General features: G+C 38.4%; 3 protein-coding genes across 3 annotated transcripts; 2 read left to right on the top strand and 1 right to left on the bottom strand.

The window, feature by feature from the left end:
* Positions 1-9,003: 9,003 nt before the first annotated feature.
* On the bottom strand, positions 9,004-10,107 carry LOC117902499. The gene is made up of 2 exons (XM_034813928.1): positions 10,008-10,107; positions 9,004-9,813 (listed from the first exon to the last, which is right to left on the bottom strand). The coding sequence occupies exons 1-2, from the start codon at positions 10,050-10,052 to the stop codon at positions 9,049-9,051; spliced, it is 810 nt and encodes a 269-aa protein (XP_034669819.1). The 5' UTR covers positions 10,053-10,107; the 3' UTR covers positions 9,004-9,048.
* A 1,066-nt stretch (positions 10,108-11,173) lies between these two features.
* LOC117902518 lies at positions 11,174-11,916 on the top strand. Its single transcript, XM_034813946.1, has one exon. The coding sequence runs from the start codon at positions 11,220-11,222 to the stop codon at positions 11,871-11,873; it is 654 nt and encodes a 217-aa protein (XP_034669837.1). The 5' UTR covers positions 11,174-11,219; the 3' UTR covers positions 11,874-11,916.
* Positions 11,917-17,533: 5,617 nt separating this feature from the next.
* On the top strand, positions 17,534-18,988 carry LOC117891142 (innexin inx5). Its single transcript, XM_034796361.1, has 2 exons — positions 17,534-18,380; positions 18,440-18,988. Exons 1-2 carry the CDS (start codon positions 17,694-17,696, stop codon positions 18,965-18,967), a joined length of 1,215 nt encoding a protein of 404 aa, XP_034652252.1. The 5' UTR covers positions 17,534-17,693; the 3' UTR covers positions 18,968-18,988.
* Positions 18,989-20,623: the final 1,635 nt, after the last annotated feature.

Raw genomic sequence — 20,623 nt, 5'->3', positions numbered from 1 at the left:
TAAACTTCCTACCAATTGACCAAATTTTCTGTAAGTTTTTAAGTCAAACATAAATTTTTTGCAAGGGTCGCGCTTTTTCGCATTTCAGAGCTTTCCACGTATTATTGTAATGATTATTATTTGCTTTTATGATAGAAACAATGAAATATTAGTTAAAACTAATAAATACGTGGTTAATACAAAATCAATTCCGCGAAATTACGGATATTCACTTAAAATAGTGCTAACGGTGCTATTATTTTTTTCGCCATATTCATGGTATTTTTTCTTAAAGTTACAAAAAAAAATATAAAGACAGAAATTTGAAGAAAGGAAACACTTTGTTTGTTAATGGGGAATACTTAACTATATGAAAAAACTAAAAATTTTAAAAAATCGCAACAGTAATTGCTTTTTTTTTGTCCAAGAACAAAATGTGTTGCAGTGGTGCTATTATTTTTTTCGCAACTGTATGTGTATACCAAAAACTAACATATAGTGAATGCATATACCATGTACATAAATATGTATGTATTTGTATATTCATATACATATGCATGTACATATATGTTTATGCCAACACCATCAACACTTAAATAATTTTTGAGTTAATTGTCTTTGAAAGAAACAAAAAAAACTAAAAAAAGCTGCCTCAAACGAGATTAACACAAAGAATATTTAATTAGAATTGGTCAAGAAGTAAGATATAGATGTATATAAATTTACTTGAACAAAAAGCAGTTTGACATACTACAAATAACACCAAAAATAATTGTTTATCAAAATTTACATACGATTTATTTTGTTTTTTTTGGGCAGCATTTAGTTAATAGCACAAGGGTTAAGGCGACACCAAAAATATACATACATATATAGAGAAAATCATCTTAAATATGTTCAAATGTATGTATGTATGTAAATGTTCCTGTAGAACCAAACTAACTGTTCTTCTATTTACATTTAACCCTTGTGTGTGTGTGTGGAACTTTTCGTTCATTCGATGCTTAGCTCAGATAGATGTGTTAGATTAAAACTTTATACATACATTAGAAATGATTCAAAATGAAAACAAAAAAAAACTATTTACATATAAATATGTGTAATAACTACAGAACTACAGAAACCAACTTATACCATTTTTGCTGACTGTACTCCTTAGGCTTTTTACACCTTTTACCATTTTACTCGAAAAGGCAGACTATTTAAATGAAGCGATAAGTAAACTTTTGCATGCCTCCACACCCCACTCAGCTCTTCGGCCTACATCCATGTATGTATGTATGTGTGTATTATGTTCGAAAAGTTCTTCAGGCGGCACCCTACTATATACGAGTATGCCTTGAACACAGACGAATCGAACCCAGGCGAGCCGAGAAACCGAAACTAGTTTCCACTTTTGCTGCCTTCCTCGAGAGTAGATCAGGTCAATTTTCTTGGTCTTTTTGTCCAATCCACTCCATTTATATTTATATGCTTAGACTTGAATAGGAGCAAGTTTTTGCAGCCCCCCAAAGGTTCCCACTCACTCCCCCTGTTCACCGCCTGTGATAGTGTTAAAATCAACAAATATTATTTGTTTTTGATCATTTTTGATTGATTTTTGGAAAATGTACTCATGCCTAATTTTATGTGTGTGCGTGTACAGATTTTTTTTTGCTTTTGACATGCTTTATATGTGGAAAATTTATTTATAAAAATATACCAAACAAATAGGGATATTATACAAATTTTAAAGATGTAATAAAAAAAAAAATATAAAAAATTTACTTATTGCGCAAAACGATAGGAGATAGCAAGAAACATATCTTTCTGTTGATTTAAATGAATTGCGAAATGATTAAAGATGCGCCACAATCCACAAATGTTAGAAACAAAGAAGGAAACAATTGGTTGAAGACCAAAATTAATTAGAATATTTTTCAACTCGCATGATTTTAAGGCGAAAACCGCAAAAAAAAAACGAATACACACACACGTGCATACAGTGAGCAAAACTTTTGAACCAATTATACAATAAAGAAAAAAATTAAGCACAAGTGACGAAAGAGAAAGAATAGCATTCTAAATGGTAACTGTACCTTTGAACCCAAAACTCAAACTCAAACTCAAATGGAAAGTTCTCTTTTACTTTTCCAGCAATCTTAATCGAATTTCAATCGATATCGATTATCCTCTAGTTTCCCTCATGGAGCCGCCTCAACCCAAAGTCCCCCCCATGTAGAGCTGACAATATTTTATTGAATATTGCGTATGTGAAAATTACTCGTATTTCAATTAAAGTTTAGCATTGAGCAATCCCCTAGAGAAATCCTAATTTTGTAATTTTTTTTGCAAAAATGGTTTCACTTAACAATTATATATCTACACACCATTTAACGGCGTAAAAGTCTCTACAGAAATTTGTTTTTATATGGCAAAACCCCTCGACCCCACAACAAAAGTAAAACGAACAATATTTTGGTCCGAATTTTTTCAGGCAGCAAAACAAAAACCATTGAGAAATGAATTGTATTATCAAGAAACGATGAAAATATATATATACATATAGAGTGCGTGTAATAACTAGAATCACATAATTCCATCCACTTTTGATATTTTAAGAAATGATAAAAACAAAAAACAAAAGAAAACGAATAAAAAACCTATTTATTAACTTAACGAACCATCTTAAGTGTTTAAATGTTGTCTTATAAATGTAATATTAAACTATATATACATATATATGTGAAAAATATATTATACACATAGTATGTACATGTATCTGCAATGTATGGGTATATGCATATACATATGTACATATACTTAAGAGGGGGGTCATTCCTACAAAACAAACACAATAAATACGAAATACGAAATAAAGGAAAAGATATAGATTCAGAACAGGAGCGCAGTGTAGGTGTTGGGAAAGAAATTTATAATAAATGATTTATTTCGTTGTGCTTTTTACACGAAAATGTTGAGAAATCGTTTTCAAAGGGTTCAATCGAGTTTTCTTATGCCTGGTACAAAAGTTTCTATACACGAGTAGAGCTGTGCTTTGGGGCAGGTCCAACCTCCTAGGCCTACTATTCTACTCCTCTCCACCAAAAAAAAAATAAAATAAAAGTAAACACAAAGCGAAAAGCGAAGTAAAAGCACACACAGACAGAAAGACAACACAAACACACATCTGAAGTATCGGGTATGGATGTAGAACTCTTCTCCCCAATCTGTCGATGCTTGAACACTCACAAGATATTTATATATACGTATATACATACTATATACATATACCATATATATAGTGGCACCATACAAAATATATAAGAATCTATCTTGTCTTATTGTACGAGTAGCAAACAGTTATTGATATTTACACATCATACAAAAAATTGATTTAAAAAAAACTATATACATACATAAATAAAATGTAAGAGTGCTTTAAATTATATTCAGAAATATATATACATATATACACTTACAATATATTTACGAGATAAACAAGAAGCCGAAATCAGTTAAGAACCTTTTTCTATAGAATGTTATGTCTTCCCTTTGAATCAATTACAAAACCCCAAAAGCAAAAACAAAAGCAAACTGAAAGAAACTATAGAAAAATGAGTAAAGCCGCTTTCTATACCAAATGACCAAAAAACATTGATTGGAGAACAATTTAAGTGAGAGAACAAATCAAATGCTTGAAACTGACAAAACAAAAATATTTGTAGTTAACTTTAAGCACTGCAGCAGAAAAAAAAAAAAAAAAAACAAAAAGACCCATTGACAAACTACAATAAGAACAGAAAGTTGCACTACAGAAAGTTCTCCTTTCGACCGACAGCTCCACACAGAAGAGAACATAGCAGAATAGTACACACAGAACAACCTGTTTCAGCCATCCAAAAATTTACCTAATGCTTCGAACTATGTAAACTAGTATCTAACTAAACACTAAACACTAAAAATACAATACAAAAAATACCTACGTATGTTTATGGACGGACCTTATGTATACTATTGTTTGCAGCGAATTCAACTCGACTCAAATCATGACCTATAGGCATTGAAAACTAAGACATTAAATATACTCGTACTACTATTGTTCCATCATCTGTTGATCGATTGATTTATGATCTATGATTTACTCAAGCGAAATTGGGTACAGCCATATCTGTACTACATACTTACATACATACATACATACATACAACATATATCTTTATAACTAATGACGTAAACAATTCCACAAATATATGATATATACATATGTAATATCCTTTTATGTGTAAAAACAAGAGTGGAAAACGGAGCAGAAAGGAAAAAAATTCGCAGACTACTCAGTGCAACAGATAAGACTAGAAATTGATTACCTGAACCTTGAGAACAAAAGCTTGAGTTTTCTTTTAATTTACACAAAGACAAAAACAAAATAAGAAACTAAAAGAAACAAGAACGAAGAAGGAAGCCTAAAATTATTATACATAACCAAGCACGTGCAATAAAAGAGGCAATTTAAATGAAAAATAAACACATCTGTTTTTTGCCTTGAAAAAGAAACCATAAATCCAAGCAACAAATTGAATCAGTCAACAGAAAGATATTTCTAGCCATGTATGTACATCCAAACATACAAACATACAAACAAAATGAGCACAAGAACTTCCATGTAAATGCATATACACATACATATATTTTTGTTATGGAGGGAATGCTGCAAGGATTGAGTGAAACCGAATGAGTTTCTAGACCTCATTTTGCCCGATATTCGATGATACCCCCACAATCTCAATCACATTTCTCCAGCGGCTTTTTATGGAACTAGGTCCTTCTAATTTCTTACCCTCCAATCTTCGTTAAATGGTTGTGAAATAATAAAACAAATAAACAACAATTTAGACCACTTCCACAAACATTATTTAGAGTCTCTTTCTCCCTGTGTAATGATCCATCAATCATTATCACATCTGTCGCAAACTCAATGCGAACTCAAGCCGTAAAATAATTGCTATTAAAAATTCCATTCGTGTGCCCTCCTTCAATGTTTTTTATATTGATCAACAATACACACAGCTAATCAAATTTTCATAAATAAGTACATACATTTATTAATATGTGCAAATACTAGTATATGACGACTACGATTATACATATATTTACAACCCAAACCGTAGCAACAGTAGCCGGAGAAAAATTGAATCGTAATTTTAAAAAAGTAAGATGCGGAAGGATGATGCAACTCGAGTCTGTCTTAGATCTTTGCTCATTGGGTTCTTAGTAAATAAGCGTAGCAGGCAGAAACAAATTGAAACAAAAAGTTTAACATAATATAAATAGCTGATTGTGTGTATTTACATATTAAAGTTTACAACAAGCAACAAAAAAAAAAACAACAACTAACTCGCTGAAAAAGCGCGACAGCGAGAAGTTATGTCCTGTAGAATTTTTGAAAGCGTTTTCGTATTTAAACCAAACCACAAACTATGGCCTAAACATACAATTAAAACAATATATACTATATAGATGTACATACATATGTACATATGTACACGTATGCCTACATATGAAACATATTAAAATGTATGTCTAAAACAAGCAACCAACAACAACAATTACAAGTGTCTGTATTTTTGTTTTCTAAAAACCATTGCAATCAGGTACTGAAATCAAAATTTATGTGAAGCATAATCTTAAAACAAATTGTGTCAGCGGGAAATAAAAATGAAAGAATGTTTGAAAATTAACCTATCAAACAAATCAAAACAAAAGTTGATTAATTGATAAAATGGAATGACGTTGGGGAGGGTAATTTTTTTGAGCGGTTTTTTCTGGAGGCAACGCAAAAAAAATTGGCCCTATCGATGGTCAATGGTGAATCCATTGATCCAATCCTTGAGAGAAAAACATATACACACACATACACTCACACAAATATATATATAGTATATGAAGGTGTATACACACACATATACATAAGGATATATATTCCAGTATAGCTGTAACTATTACGCTAAGTAGGTGCGAAACGAAATGCGGATATCAGTGTGGAAGTCGGTTAGGAATGAAAATGAGTAATCGAATGGAAATATATATATATATATATAAAAAAATTGTCCAGACGTTCAACGAAACCAAATGCAATATTTAATTATACAAAACAAGAAAAAACTAACATACATAAATATATACATACATTTTACAATTTATTTATAAACATATTATATGTATGTGCCCCATAATTTATCGCCTTCTACTGAATTGTTTGTTAAACATTTTTTGAGACATTTTCTTTACCAAAAATGAAGGAAACCAAAACCAAGCTCATACAGAAAAAAGTTACGCCAAAAGAAAAAACAACAAACCAACAAAAAAAACAATTTATATACATTTATCAAAGAATAAAAAATTAAAAAAAAAAATCGATATATACAACCAAAAAATAAAACATAACATTTAGTGATTAGTTTAAGCAAAGACCAAAATAATAAATAATTTTTCGAGAATAATAATAATGAAAAGGAAAGGAGATGGAGACGGAGACGGAGACGGAGACGACGAGAACATCAAACACTAAAACTAAAGTAAACTATACAACAACAAAATAGCCTTACCAATGACACCAACAAACAAAAACCAACAAACCACAAAATTTTAACAAATTTTGAATTAAACAATGAAAAATTTGATATATTATTTTGTAATTTCTTTTTCGTTGTTTTCAATGTTCAAATATGAGATGAATAGTAAAAAAAAATGAATATGAAAATGAAATCAGCAACGAGTTACGGGAATATTTTTACAAAAACCAAAACTAAACTAAAAAACAAAAAAATGCATAACGCTTCCGACAATAAGCTTTGGCCACACTAACCTTATAATATTACTGAAATGCCGGAGAAGAATTTAATGAAAAATGGAAAAGGATTGGGTAATGCAAGAATTTTCAGCGTTAACAATAACGGAATAACAGCAAATTGAAAGAGAAGAATAAATATTTGCCCAATTTAATCTATGTATGCATGTATGTACTTACAGATGTATAGATAGACACACATATTTAGTATATATGTATGCCTATGTATGTACTTATGTAGTAGCCTGGTTCTACTGTATATTTTTAAACGGAGTTGTATTGCAGAATCAGCAAAGCAAATGTATTTTCATGACACGCATTTGAAGCGAACATATCAAAGCCGATGAATACCGAAAAAAACGTTACGAAAATAATATAGAAGTTACCGAATTCGATGTTATCCGTAAAAACAATACCACAAAGACAATTGAACAAAAGAGTTGAATGTTTAGCTTTTAAAATCCTAATACGAAAGTAATTAAATATTTGGAAAATAGCAGGATATATGTACATGCATACAAGGAGTGTGTGTATAAAAATTGTGTCATTTGAAAGGTATGTATAAGCGGAAAACAGATATTCTTAATCTGTTTCATCATTTAAAATTGAAACAATATTTACAAGCGCATTTAGATCGCTGAATGTCAACAAAATATGCAATTAATGAAAAACACACAAAAAACACCAAACAAAACACACACACACACACACACACACTCGAAACTGAAACTAAATTAAGCATGAATATTTTTTGCTGTGTCTTAGTCCATGTGTCGTAACGAATTTATTGAACTAAATATTATATATTATAAAAATGAAATAAATAAAAGCCAAAAAAAAAGAAACTTCTTTAAAGTTTTTGTTTCAAAATGAATGAAAAGCAGGCAAATCGAACATTTCTACAAAAATGAAGCACAAATTTTTTCAGAAAAAATAATAATACAAAAGAATGCCTTTTATTGTATCTTATTTTCTTCTATTACAAAAAATCGAGTATTAATTATATTCAACACGCTGAATTCATTTGAAAGAACCTTTTTTAAATAAAAATGCGCCTAAAAACATCTGTGACTAATAAAAACAAAACAAAAACTTTGATGAAATAAAAAAAATTAAAAATTCCAAGAAAAATGGGAAACCAAAAATGATAAAACTCCAATATTTACCAACAAAAAATATATATAAGAGTTTTGTGTGTATGGTACATGATAATTGTTGGCTACAGACACACACACTCAGACACACACAACAAAATCAAACCCTTTACATAGCTAAAGTTTAACTAATTATTGATAAAGGTACATACATTATACATATGTACAGGTGACACCCAAACACATTCAGACACACAGAAAAATGCTAACCTAGTTGTATTTGTATGTGAGCATAACACACTTGAGTAGACAACAATTTATACATTAGAATTTATGTAACAAGCTACTTTTACTTATACAATACATACATCCGTATATACACATACAATATAGATTACGATATATATATATATACATATATATATGTATATACAAAAAAAATATGTATACCTATTGAGGGATATTTGAAACCAGAACACAGCAATTTACTTAAATAACAAAAAAAAAAAAACCCCAAAAGAAAAGCAAACAAAAAAATCTACCAAATAAATGTTTCTTTCAAAACTAAGAGAAAACCAAGTAAAATATTTGGGAATAGTAAGAAAAACAATTATGAAAAATCAAGGAAAATGAATGCAATGAGTTATGCAAAGAATAAGAAAACCCCATGAAATACATATATACACTTATTTAAAATATATAACAAGAAAAGAAAAAAAAGGATTTATATATATACATATATGCATACACATATACATACATACATACCACTAAATAGTTTAAATGTTTATTTATTGTATTTGAACAAGATGAACGATATTGAAACCAAATTTAAATAAAAATATTACATTTAAAAAAATAAAAAAAAAAACCAAAATATAAGTATTTACTTTCGTATCTAGTTTTGAGGGTCGCCCTGCTTTTGTCTACCCAATACAAGCTTTGTCCATTGGGAGGGCAGATAAAGCTTGGCTTTCCCAAACTCAAATCTCGATCATCTACATTATCCTTATCTACTTTCTGCACATGTCTTTGAAGTTCAATTCCGCCTCTAGGATTTCTTACTGGATTTACTATCCTCTCCACTTGAAAGCACTCTTCTGTTTGCATTGCATTCATTAATTGATACTTTTAATTTGCGAAAACTTAGTGAATCATTGTATCGATGCACGTATCGATGTTGGCATTGATCTCGGCAAACCCGAAAAGAGCATTCTCTGTGGCGGACGAGGTACAGCTAGTAGCATCGGTGGCGATAGCGGGTACCGTGCGACGTAGAGCAATCAAATGGCGTATCGATCTCTGGGCATTCACGGCATAGATGCAACCATTGATGTACAGACGGGTCCTGCACATTTTCTCTCGCAAACTGTTCGTGACTTTGCGGCACGACTGCACCTGTCGGATCAAGGAGTAGCCATCGAAGGTTAGCTGCACAACGGCACGCTTTGTGTCGAGTATCAAGTTAACAGAGGTGACGGTGGCATCGCGTCCACAGCCCAGAAAGCCCAATGTTGCCGACTCCAGGGTGTTGGCCACATGGACAGCCTCATTGGACACACACGCCTCGCTGTCCACAGCCCGGTTGTTGATGTCGGTAGCCGCCTGCTCCAGCTGCTTGAACGGAGACAGGAAGATCTTCAGCAGTTGATGCTCCACCATCTTGACAATGCCCCCGGCCAAGTATTCGGCCTCTGAGATGGCGGCATGTACCATTTTGTCGACCAAACCAAACTGATCGACCTCCACATCTTCGCTCAAATCGAGTTCCTTGGCAAAGTCAATGGCAAAGTCCATGGCAAAGTCCATATCAATATCCATGTCTGTGTCTATGGGCATGTCCATGCCCATGCCGACATCTATGTCCGCTTCCACATCGTGGAACCTCTCCTCAAGGTTTATGGCCGAGACCTGTTCATACAGAGAGAAAGAAATTTCAGTACATGATTCCGAATATAAATCTGAAACTAAGATCTCTGAATGTCCGTTACTTCACCAGTTTTCAGATTACTAGAACTTATCATACGAGGCAGACAGACACTCAGATTTATAGCAGAACTTGTGGGTCAGCATGGTTTTCAGAAATGAATCCTCCGTTTACTCACAGCAGCAGCCAGGGCAAGGGCCAGCACCAGAATAATCCTCTTCATGGTTGATTGGATTTTGTTGGATTCGCGCTGCTTGGTTCTAATTTATATATGGTCAGTAGTAGTCCCAGAACGGATTTCCCCCCTTGGCCAGATTGTAGGCATATCTATTACCCCAGGTTAATTAAAATATTCAAGAGTTTATTTTTTTATCAGTCAAATGTTGGGGGGCAACTCAACCAATTCAAATATTTCCCCTTATTTCGCAGTCGCTTTTGTCTTTGTTTTTGGCGCACTTGATTATTTTAATTTGCACGAGTCCCGGTCTAGACCCATTTCTTTTTGTGGGTCCAATTTTCCCCCGATTGCTCTGAGAAACAGGTGTGTGTTTGATAAGATGTCAAATAGTATTTTCGCTTGGCCTTAAGGCGATAGGAACATCTATTACTGGATTCGCCACTTCAAGTCGCTGTAATCTGCAAAATCTAAATAACGCAGTAATTATAGAAGATATTGTCATTTAATTTATAGTCCTCGATTAAAAGTCAGCATTCGTTTGGAATTCGACCAACAAAAATAAAAGAAACGTGGAAACTCAATCAATCCAGACATCAGACACATACTTACTTTCGTGTGATTAAATCCCTATGTATTTGGGCTCTCAATGATTGTACACGATGATTGTACACAACTTTATGCATCAGAGTGGCAATTGTGAATGGGTTCATAGTTCTGTTTGGATATTTATAAATTATAACTACAAATATCCTTTTTGGAACTCAGTTTTGACTATGAAATACTCGAATGTAAACTAAGAATTACCTTTCTAAGTATAATAAAATTAAGCAATGGCAGCTAGTGTCAGTGGAGAGCTTTGATAATTACACGCATTACAACTGATCCATTTTCTGACCTACACGTATTTGTTAGACAATTTGATTCCTTATCGTCACATTTAGTGGTTATTTTAGAGATTTATAAAGTTTTGCTAATCAAAATCGAAATACGCAAACGACACGACGACTCGATCTGAGTCGATCCGATTCGAATGTAAAGTTCAATCAAGTGTTTGATTGATTTACAACCCCAGCCAATCCGAATCCCATTTATTGTGGGGACAATTAAGATTAAGGCTCAGACTGCAAATCTTTCTGGTTTTCGGGGGTATAAATATCGGGTGACAATGCACAGAAGCCACAATCCGAGGAAACCCAAGGAGCAGCAATAATCATGAAGTCAATCGTAGCCGTCGTTCTGGCATTGTGCGTGGCCAGCGCCCTTGCCCAGCCTTTGGCCACTCCCAGTCAGTTGGACGCTCAAGTTCGCAGCGTTGTGGACGAGATGACCGAGATTGGGAAGAATACCGGCGAGGCCCTGTTGCACCAGTACGAGGAGATTGTTTTGGAGCCACAGCACGAGCTGGAGGAGGCCGTCGAAGAGGTGGAGGCCCGTCGCACAGAGAATCCCGAGTGCGTTGCGGCCGAGGATGGGGAGATTGCCCGCATCCTAGACGTGGCCCATGAGGAGCTTCACACCTGCGGTGTTGTCGCTGCCCACACGTCCGCTGAGATTGCCACCGACGTGAGCGCAGCCACCCAGCAGCTCACATTCGGCGGCTACAACCTGATGCGCACCTACAACAAGTGCAACAGCTACAACAGCAACATCCTCAAGCAGTCCTGCATGGCCAAGTTCTACGTTCAGGCCTCCATCTTTCTGATTGGTGCCAATTCCTCCATCAACACAATCAAGAAGTCGACCAACGAGCGCATCCCCGCCGTCTTTGCCGAGAGCAATGTTTGCACCCATGACGCCTCCGCTCAGGCCGTGCTTGGCCTCGAGGAGGTCAATCGTCAAATCGATGCTTGCGCCTCCCGTCGTTAGCGTTGATTGTGAAATACAAATGAAATAAATGTTGGAATATCTATTTGCGAAGTGCTCTTTAATTTTCGAATACATCAAATGGGTGCAGACTTTCCAGGAGAATATTCTGAGAGTGGAGATCGCTCTCCTAACTCGATCCTTCTCCGTTCACCCTCCATAACTATTCTTCCTCGTAATATGCAGATTTAAAGTCAATCGCTGATTTGTAGTTTGAGCTGCCCGCTAAGGTATGAGTTGCACGGTTTAAAGTCATTAAAGTTTAATGGAAACTAATTATAATTCTCAGTTGTCTGGGCCCCGTGACAGGCATCAAAGTGGAGTTGCCAGCGCTGGAGGCGGCGGGCGGGTCGGGTTGGGGCCTGGGGCCTGGGGTCTGGGGGCGCGGTTAGAGCCTTAGATTTATTATTTATAAAAGTTAAGTTAAGCAAATTTTCGACTGTCGCCTCGGCGGCCAGGGCAAGTGTGTGTGGGTGGGTGGGCGTTTCTCGGTCGGCTGTTCTGTCGGTGATGGTGATGGAAAATGTCTAATCAAAGATACAGATACATTATTTATATGGCCGACAAGCGGATTACTTTGTCTATCTTTGCGTCTCAGTGTGCGTGGCATGTTGGCGGCTAACCTTGGAACGATTTGCTTTTAATTACACACCACTGACATTTGATAATTATTGGACTATGACTGTGACTATGATTTCGAATGGCCATTCGAGCGAGTCAATGCCCATTCTATGCACTCGCACTCGTGTTTGCCTCTCTCTCACTCTCTTTCTGATGTCTATTCACGTTTTCATTGAACTTAAAACGTTCGCGCACTAGAAACCTCGCGACGAGATCAGCTCCAACCATGCCCCGAGATCCCCGCCCCCCCAACTGTCAGCGCAATGCAACGAAACGCAATGCCTCTAAGACCATTGACTCTCTGCACAGCAATCCGATCTGTGGTCGTCATGCAGCCAAGATTTGTCAACGTGCTTGACGAGCACTCAAAAATAATCTGTCATTTTCCAATACATTTTCGTTGGCTTCATCTTTAAAGGTTTGGAAGTCAATCCTAAGTCAATTAAAATATATTCTTATTGCAATGTAAACAAATGCTGTTGGTTTTCGTCAATAGTTTAGCCGAACCCGAGTATTTAGTTCTCAAATGAATCATTAAGCCAAAGCAGTTTATGGCCTTATCAAAAAAGAATAAACGTTAAGGTATAGTCAACTTGTAAAATGCACTCTTAAGTTGCAACGACAAAACAAAAAAAAACAATAAAAGTGAAAATAAACAACTTTAAGAGCGTTTTCCGTCGCGCTACTTTTGTCGGGCAACTGCGCTGCGCGATTTCTTAGCGTTTCAAGGGCGATTTTAGTCGTGTTGTCGGCACGCACTTGTGTTTCTGTGTTGGTCGCAAATTGCAATCGCCATCGCCTGCACTAGCAGTGTGCCAGTGTGTGTGTGTGTGTGTGTGTTGGCCACTTATTACCAATGCCAAAGCTGATCAGCTGCCAGACACTAAAACATTTCCATTTGCATGATCATTTCCATTTCAATTTGAATTTCCATTTGGCTTTTCATATGGCCGACCTTCGTCTTCAAAGTTCAAGCAACAAGTTCAAGTGACGTCAGTGAGCCAAGAACAAGCCAAAGGAGGGGGAGGGAGGTCCAGCTAAGTCTGTGGGCTAATTTATTATGATTCTTTTTCTGTACAGAGAGCGCAAAGAGCACGAAGCCCATAAGAATACAGAACGAGAACCAGTTATGGCTATAAACAGAAAACCCCAAAGAACTCGCGAGACTCGCGAGATCGGATATCGGGGATCGGAGATCGGAGATCGGGGATCGGAGAGACCTGGGCCGGCCGAAGCCGGTAGCGAAGTCGGGCTCTGTCTGTCAGTCTCGAGCCGAGCATCCGACGTGCTGGTTCATTCAAGTCCATAAAGTATTCAAATATTTTCTTAGATCAAGCGCGACCCTAGAAACAGTTTCATCCTACACGTTTTGTTTTTTTTTTTGTTTGTTTGTTAGCAGCCCCTCTTTTTTTTCCTGTTTGAGTTTCGCGAGTTGATCAAGAGAAGAAATGACAATTTATGGACTTTTAGTGCAAATCATAATCGTTTGTAATTAGCTGGCAGAAAGAGCATCTAGGCGCATCCCGCAGAAATGGCACCGCCCCAAGAGCAGCCAGAGGAGGATTTTTCCACCAAGGTGAGTCAGCGACGGCCGACTGCTAGTCTCAGTTTTAAATATCCTTTATACAGGAGCGAATATGTGCAGTGCTGAAGGAGCAACTAGGATGGGAATTGTTTGGTTTCAGGCTAGTTTCATTTTAGTTTTAATTATTTCGCATGAGCTTTGCCGCGAATTTAACTTACAAAAGATATATCGAACCATTTCGTGATTGATGTGGTATGATAGAACCCTTTTTGCTTTAGCCCATAGCTTGCCACAGATATGATTCATCAGCAATTACATTTTATGTAAAAAAAATGGAATATTTAATGTGACTATAAACCTTTTGAGCCATGACGTGACACATCAAAAGACACTGCAGATGGGTTGACCATATATACATATATAAATGTAATTGAATTCAATGGAATCAACATCTAATTTCCACGAACTGCACTCCGTTTGCTTTCCAGGAACCAACTGCACTTCCATTACAATTTCTTGCTCCTCGTTCCCATTCCTCGACAAAAGTGTCGAACTTTTTCCTACTGGTTTAATATTTAGCGCAAACTTGCTAATCAAAACATGCAGAGAATGGAAACTGCAGAACACAAAAAGTGTGGCAGGTGAAAAAAATCAATGTTAAAAACTAAATGAAGTTAGCATTGATTCGTTCACTCTGCTAATTAGCTGCTGGGCTACGGTCAAGGCTGTGCTGGTCAAGGGGCCAGGCCACAGACAACATATTTCATCTTGAAAACAAAAGCAGACGAACGGGGTCTTGAGCACAAAAGACCACAAAATAAATGATAAATCAAAGACACACTCGCACTCGAATGAATGGTTAATGCGGAAGCACAGAAAAAACCAGTTGCCGGAAGGGTTTCTTGTCTTGTTTGAATTGGAAAACAGCATTCGATATTCGTTTGCTAACTGAAGGCATCCCTCTCCCCACCGTAATTCCACATGTGTAGATATAGGTATATGTATCAGCTGGAGATCGCTGTGTAATTGAACTGTGAATGCATTTGGGGCAGTCAAATGTTAGTCAAGGTGAGTGGAGCCCCTCCCTCTCTCCTCTCACTAACTGTGTGTGTGTGTGTGGAAGGCTGGTTAATCAGCCGTGAGCTGAACTTTAAATTAAACATCTTTGCCCAACTAATTGGCCAATCTAGAATAATATTTTTGGTTGCTTCCTCTAGTTCAATTCGTTTATTTCGTTGGGGTTTAATTGGGGTCTTTGCATAATTGATTGTCGAGCGATTGTCTCAGATCTTTCGGGTACCTTTTTCTTGTCTTGTCTGAAATCGCCCGAAATTTGGTCCACACCTGGCACTGGATGTGGCAATCTCTGGCCAGCAGTTACTGCTGCTAACTGCGGCCCAAAACGGTTTTGACCAGAGCTGAAATTATGCCGCATATTAAATTATGCGCCTAAGGTGCCCGGCCTGGGCATGCCTCTGGCATAAATACTAAAAACAATTGACTTCTGGCTGGGTCTTGTTTGCCACAAGCTACATGGACAGGCCAAGCGCAGTTGCCTCTTAAATTTATAGACCAGATACGAGTGCTCGTACTCGTACTCGTACTCGTACTCGTACTTATTGGCTTGGATACGTCTACCAGTGGCCAAAGAATATCATGACAAAGCTCCATCGATACGCTGCCAGCTCCAACTGCGACTTGGTCTTACTATCGTTCGGAGTATCTGTACCTTTTGCGCTCTAGTATCTTAATTATTACTGTGCCCAGCGTTGCGGAACAATGAACGATGACTTTGGGGGACGGGAATGGGAATAGCTGTACGAAAAATCGCGACTCAGAATTAAGCAGAAGGAAACGAAAACGAGCCGTCAAGCTTTAAGAACCAGAAGCTTAAAAACGTATCTAACAGATTCAACGAACTCAGGAAAAACTTCCGCATACTCTTTGCACCCAGACTGAATTTTAAATCTTTGAACAGAAAATAATAAACAATAAACAATAAACAATACAAATATGCCCGCTCATCAGGCCAAACACAATTTATAATAAATATTGAAATGATTGTACAAAAGGAAGCCAAGCGCTAAAAGCTCTTAGCGCTCAGTTTGGTGCTCCACGGATCTACGCAGATCGTGACGTGTTTTCCCCCCCACATAAAAAACAACAACTACAACAACAAGTTGTGTGGTTTTTACAGGGAAAGGGAGTGGGGGCTTGGGGCTGAAGTTGGAGTTGGAGTTGTTGGTCGGTCAGTCACATTGAATGCCATTGGAGGAGGTCAAGTTCAGGGAACACCAGCGCTTGATGGTTGTCTCTTCTTCTGCTGTGCTCATACTTTGTGCTGACAATGATGCGATGAGGTACGTTGGGGTCTAGCCTCGTCTCGTCTCGTCTCTTATGTTTTACGGTGTCTCGAGTCTCGTGTCTCGCGGCTCGCACTTGGAGTTGGAGGTGTCAAATGGCTTTGATCAAGTATTTGAATAATTACTGGTTAATGGCCAAATTTGTTTGCTTCAGAGCAGATGATGCTTCAAGTTGTTTGTCGACCTGTTTGAGCGAGTCTCCAACTATGCGTACATAATTTTCTTAAATTGGTTAGCACTTATCAAACAGTGTTTAGTTCGAGGCGATGATTTACGCGCAAAGTTCCCTCAAAGAAAATTCCAAAAAGAATGAAAAAACTATTCGAAGCTATGTCTGTTTTATTTTCCATGCACCATATTCCAAATTTTGAAGTAGATCTACTATTTCTTGAGATTTGTAATTTGTTTTGTTTCTTCTCGCTTTGCTGGCTTTGCAAGGTCAGCCAAAAAAGAAGAAGTGAAATACATTTACTTGATTTATGATAATTAGCTGCGCTGTGTGATTTGCTCTGCCTAATTGCAGATACCTTCGATAATTGGATTCCTAAACCTGGACTGACTGGCCGCTCGAAATGGACCCATTCCCCGCAACCACCTTTTGGACAAAAGTGCTGACCCAGAGAGAGGCCAAGGCTGAAGAGAGCTCTGCAGACGAAATGATGAGAATTATAGATAGAGTATTACATAGGTTTACAGTTAAGTTAGAGCCCAAAATCGATCAAATAAACCAACCATGTGAATGAAATATGCTCATACGCAAAATTTGTTGAAGATTTCAAGTTGTTAACTTTTCTACATACTAAATACATGACACTGCGGCGACACCTGACGACGAACATGAATTCCACACATTGCAAAGGTGTTGCATACGTTTTGGCTGAGAACAAAATCGAATTGAAATGCTGTTGGATTTCATGTTGCCAAATGTGTAAGCATAAGAGAACTTCCTCCCATCTGAGTGCTTTACCTTTGCCAACAGTATTCGTGACAATGTCCTACAGATATCCCCCAAACATACGAACAATCTATCGATAGCAACACTGTTTGCAACTCTGATTAAAGCCAATGACACTTGTCGATGGCCGAGAGAGAACAAAGTAGGCGGTGAACAAAATGTCTTGCAATGACATTTCATGCTGTAATGTGTCCAAAACCTTTAACGGTTTGCTAACGATTTGCTGCAACGGTTGGCAGAGAAGGAAGTCAAGGTCGAGCATTACCGACAAGTGGCAGGTGCCAAGTGAATGATACAGCTGGTGCGCACATCAAGAATTGGAAGCGGTCCTCGAGGAACTCTTCCCAGAGGCAGAAGAAATGTATTCGGCGGTGAAGCCCTTGTCAAAATATCTGCAATTCAAATCGATTCGCATCTACGATGCCGTCTTCACAATTCACTCCAAGTGCACGTTTGTCATGTTAATAACCTGCTCGCTGCTGCTGTCGGCGCGTCAGTACTTCGGTGATCCCATTCAGTGTCTCAGCGATGAGAAAAACATCGAGTACGTGCGCTCCTACTGCTGGACCATGGGCACCTACATCCTCAAGCTGCCAAATGCAACAGGCAGCCATGGACAACCGAAGGTGCGTCCCAGCAATGCGAGCGCCCAGTGGCGTGCAAAGCATCCCAAATCTCGCTCCGACTTGCGCTCCTTGGTGGACCAGGACGAGGCGTATGCCAGGGCCGCTTTCATAGCCGAGGGTGTGGGCCCCGAGCTGCCTGGCGTGTCGGAGCGCGAGTATCTCCGCTACTATCAGTGGGTCATCCTGCTGCTGCTCGTCCAGTCGCTAATCTTCATCTTTCCCTCACGCCTGTGGAAGGTGTGGGAGGGACAGCGACTGAAGCAACTCTGCTCCCAGGTGGGCGAGGCCCTGCTCTCCGATGAGACTTACAACACCAGACGACGGGTATTGGTCAAGTATTTTTCCACCGACCACGAGGATCTGCACTTTTGCTACATGGCCAAGTATGTCTTCTGCGAGCTGCTCAACTGTGTGATCAGTGTAAGTAGAGACTTACTTCGCTGGTTATAAATTCCACAGATTAGATTTCTCGCCCACAGGTTGTGAACATCATTTTTCTGGACGTGTTTCTCAATGGCTTTTGGGCGAAGTATTTGCAGGCCCTGGCCGCTGTACCCTTTTACGACTGGGACCACTGGAATCGCGTGTCATCGAAAGTTTTCCCCAAAATCTCGAAATGCGAGGTTCTCAAGTATGGGCCCAGTGGGACGGTCAATGTGATGGACAATCTGTGCATTCTGCCGCTCAACATACTGAACGAGAAGATCTTCGTATTCCTTTGGTGCTGGTTCCTGTTCATAGCAATCATTTCGGGCGTGAATATTCTCTGCCGGCTGGTTATGCTGACCAACACAAGTCTGCGCGAGAAGATGATCCGCAGCCAGTTGTCCTTTATGACCAAACGGCATGTGCAACGTGCCCTGCGCGATCTCACCATCGGCGATTGGTTTCTACTGATGAAGGTCAGTGTGAATGTGAATCCCATGCTCTTTGGGGATCTCATGCAGGAGCTGTGCGAGCTGCGCACCTCCTCGTCGGTCAGCATTGTGCAGGAGAGCGCTGTCTAGGCACTTTTATTCGATAATGGTTATACGTACATATATTTATTTATCCCTTATAATATCATTTCATAATATATATTTTCTCGAGGCTGCTCGTGGCAGCGATAGCATTCCTGTTTTGCTTTCATTCTCATCTCTGCGATCAGCACTGGCATTCAATATTCTAATCAGTTACATTCAAATGGAGATCATGAAATGCTGAGTGTATAGATTCATCACCGATTCCCTTATGCATATGTAAATGATCATTTGATTTATTTATCTTTCATACGAGTCAACCTGTTATGCCATATGCATGTGTGCAAATATGTTCACTTTCTGCTTTCATCTTCTTTGGATCGTTTCTCTGGCGTTTTATACACTTCCAACAGGTAGTATGATCTTCAGCAGCATTATTCTTTCTATGTACAAGTATGCAATATGTACATATTTATTCCTGCTTGCAGTATACCTACAACTATTCTACCTTAGTACCATTATATGTACTTGGCACATACATTTGTAGATGTGTTATTATTGGTATGAAAGGGCCTACATGTGTGTGTATGAAATTGTTTGTTAACCAAAGACAATAAATAGCCTTCGGGTTGTTGCTTATTTTGCAAGTAGAAGCTACTGGAGTCATGCGACGACATACGAAATTATTGTTTGGCCTGAGCTTGGATTATTTCTTTTGTTGGCTTTGGCTGCCACTTCTGGCATTTAATGTGCATTGTTTATAACTAGTTGCTGCTATAATTTCGTCACTTATATTTGGCTGAGACGATCTCCCCTCCGGCGTCCAGCCACCAGCCAGCAGACACCAAACACCAGCCCCCTGGCCCCGTTGCTCCACTAATCAGCGTTTCGGCATTGTTTTGCGCGCGTTAACAACGCAACTCGCTCGCGTTTTTGGCCGACTCTGCTTTGAAATTTACTCAGTAACACTCGCAATCACACTCACGACCGCACACATACGCAATCACTCGCTCACGAACACACCCATGTGAATAAATGTAAATATTATTCAAAACTCATTCGTGTGGCGTTTTATATGCACCCTGCACTGCGTCAGTATCGGGCATATCATCACGAATTCTGCTCTAATGTGATCTTGCTGTAGCATTCACGGGGGTTGGGCCAGTGCGGGGTATCGCTCAGTCGCCACACGCTCTCTCTCTCCATCTCTCTCTTTGGGGTCTCTCCCTTTCCGCTTGTCATTCCGTTGTTGGCGTTTGCGGGGGCTGCCGCTGTCGACGCTCTACTGCTGCTGATGTTGCTGCTGCTGCTGCTGCTGCTGCTGCTGGGTGACAGAAACGCACGCCGAAAGGTGAGTCAATGCGAGCAAGTGACCTATCGGCGCATATCTTGGACACATGAAGAAAACAGTAGGTGTTCCTAGTCCCAATAAGAAAATACCTGACTGTCATTACTATCTGTGAAGGTTTACCTACCCAATTAATATACCCTGGAGCTTTGGCTTTGGGGGCTGGGCTGACGGCAGAGACCGAGACCGAGCAGCAGCAGCAGAGACAGCGACGTTTTGGGGCCCAGCGGGCAGAGGTGCGGCCGGTGTTTCTTCAGCTTTTGGTTACATATATTCCTATTCCATCCTATTCCTATTTTTTGTATTGTCTTCTTCTGCTGTTGTTTTGTTTTGGGTTTTTCGGTTTTGATTTTGGA

The sequence above is a fragment of the Drosophila subobscura genome, chromosome A (assembly GCF_008121235.1).
Source record: "Drosophila subobscura isolate 14011-0131.10 chromosome A, UCBerk_Dsub_1.0, whole genome shotgun sequence".
Taxonomy (NCBI): Eukaryota; Metazoa; Arthropoda; class Insecta; order Diptera; family Drosophilidae; genus Drosophila; species Drosophila subobscura.
Note: the sequence above shows the minus strand (reverse complement) of the source record. Positions and strands in the feature narration are given on the sequence as shown.

Excerpts from the sequence above, each read along its gene's own strand:
- LOC117902518 (XM_034813946.1), top strand. The coding sequence starts at position 11,220 with ATGAAGTCAATCGTAGCCGTCGTTCTGGCATTGTGCGTGGCCAGCGCC.
- LOC117902499 (XM_034813928.1), bottom strand. The coding sequence starts at position 10,052 with ATGAAGAGGATTATTCTGGTGCTGGCCCTTGCCCTGGCTGCTGCT. Across the intron at positions 9,814-10,007 it reads CCCTTGCCCTGGCTGCTGCT|GTCTCGGCCATAAACCTTGA; the intron begins GTGAGTAAACGG and ends CTGTATGAACAG.
- LOC117891142 (XM_034796361.1), top strand. The coding sequence starts at position 17,694 with ATGTATTCGGCGGTGAAGCCCTTGTCAAAATATCTGCAATTCAAATCG. Across the intron at positions 18,381-18,439 it reads TGCTCAACTGTGTGATCAGT|GTTGTGAACATCATTTTTCT; the intron begins GTAAGTAGAGAC and ends TCTCGCCCACAG.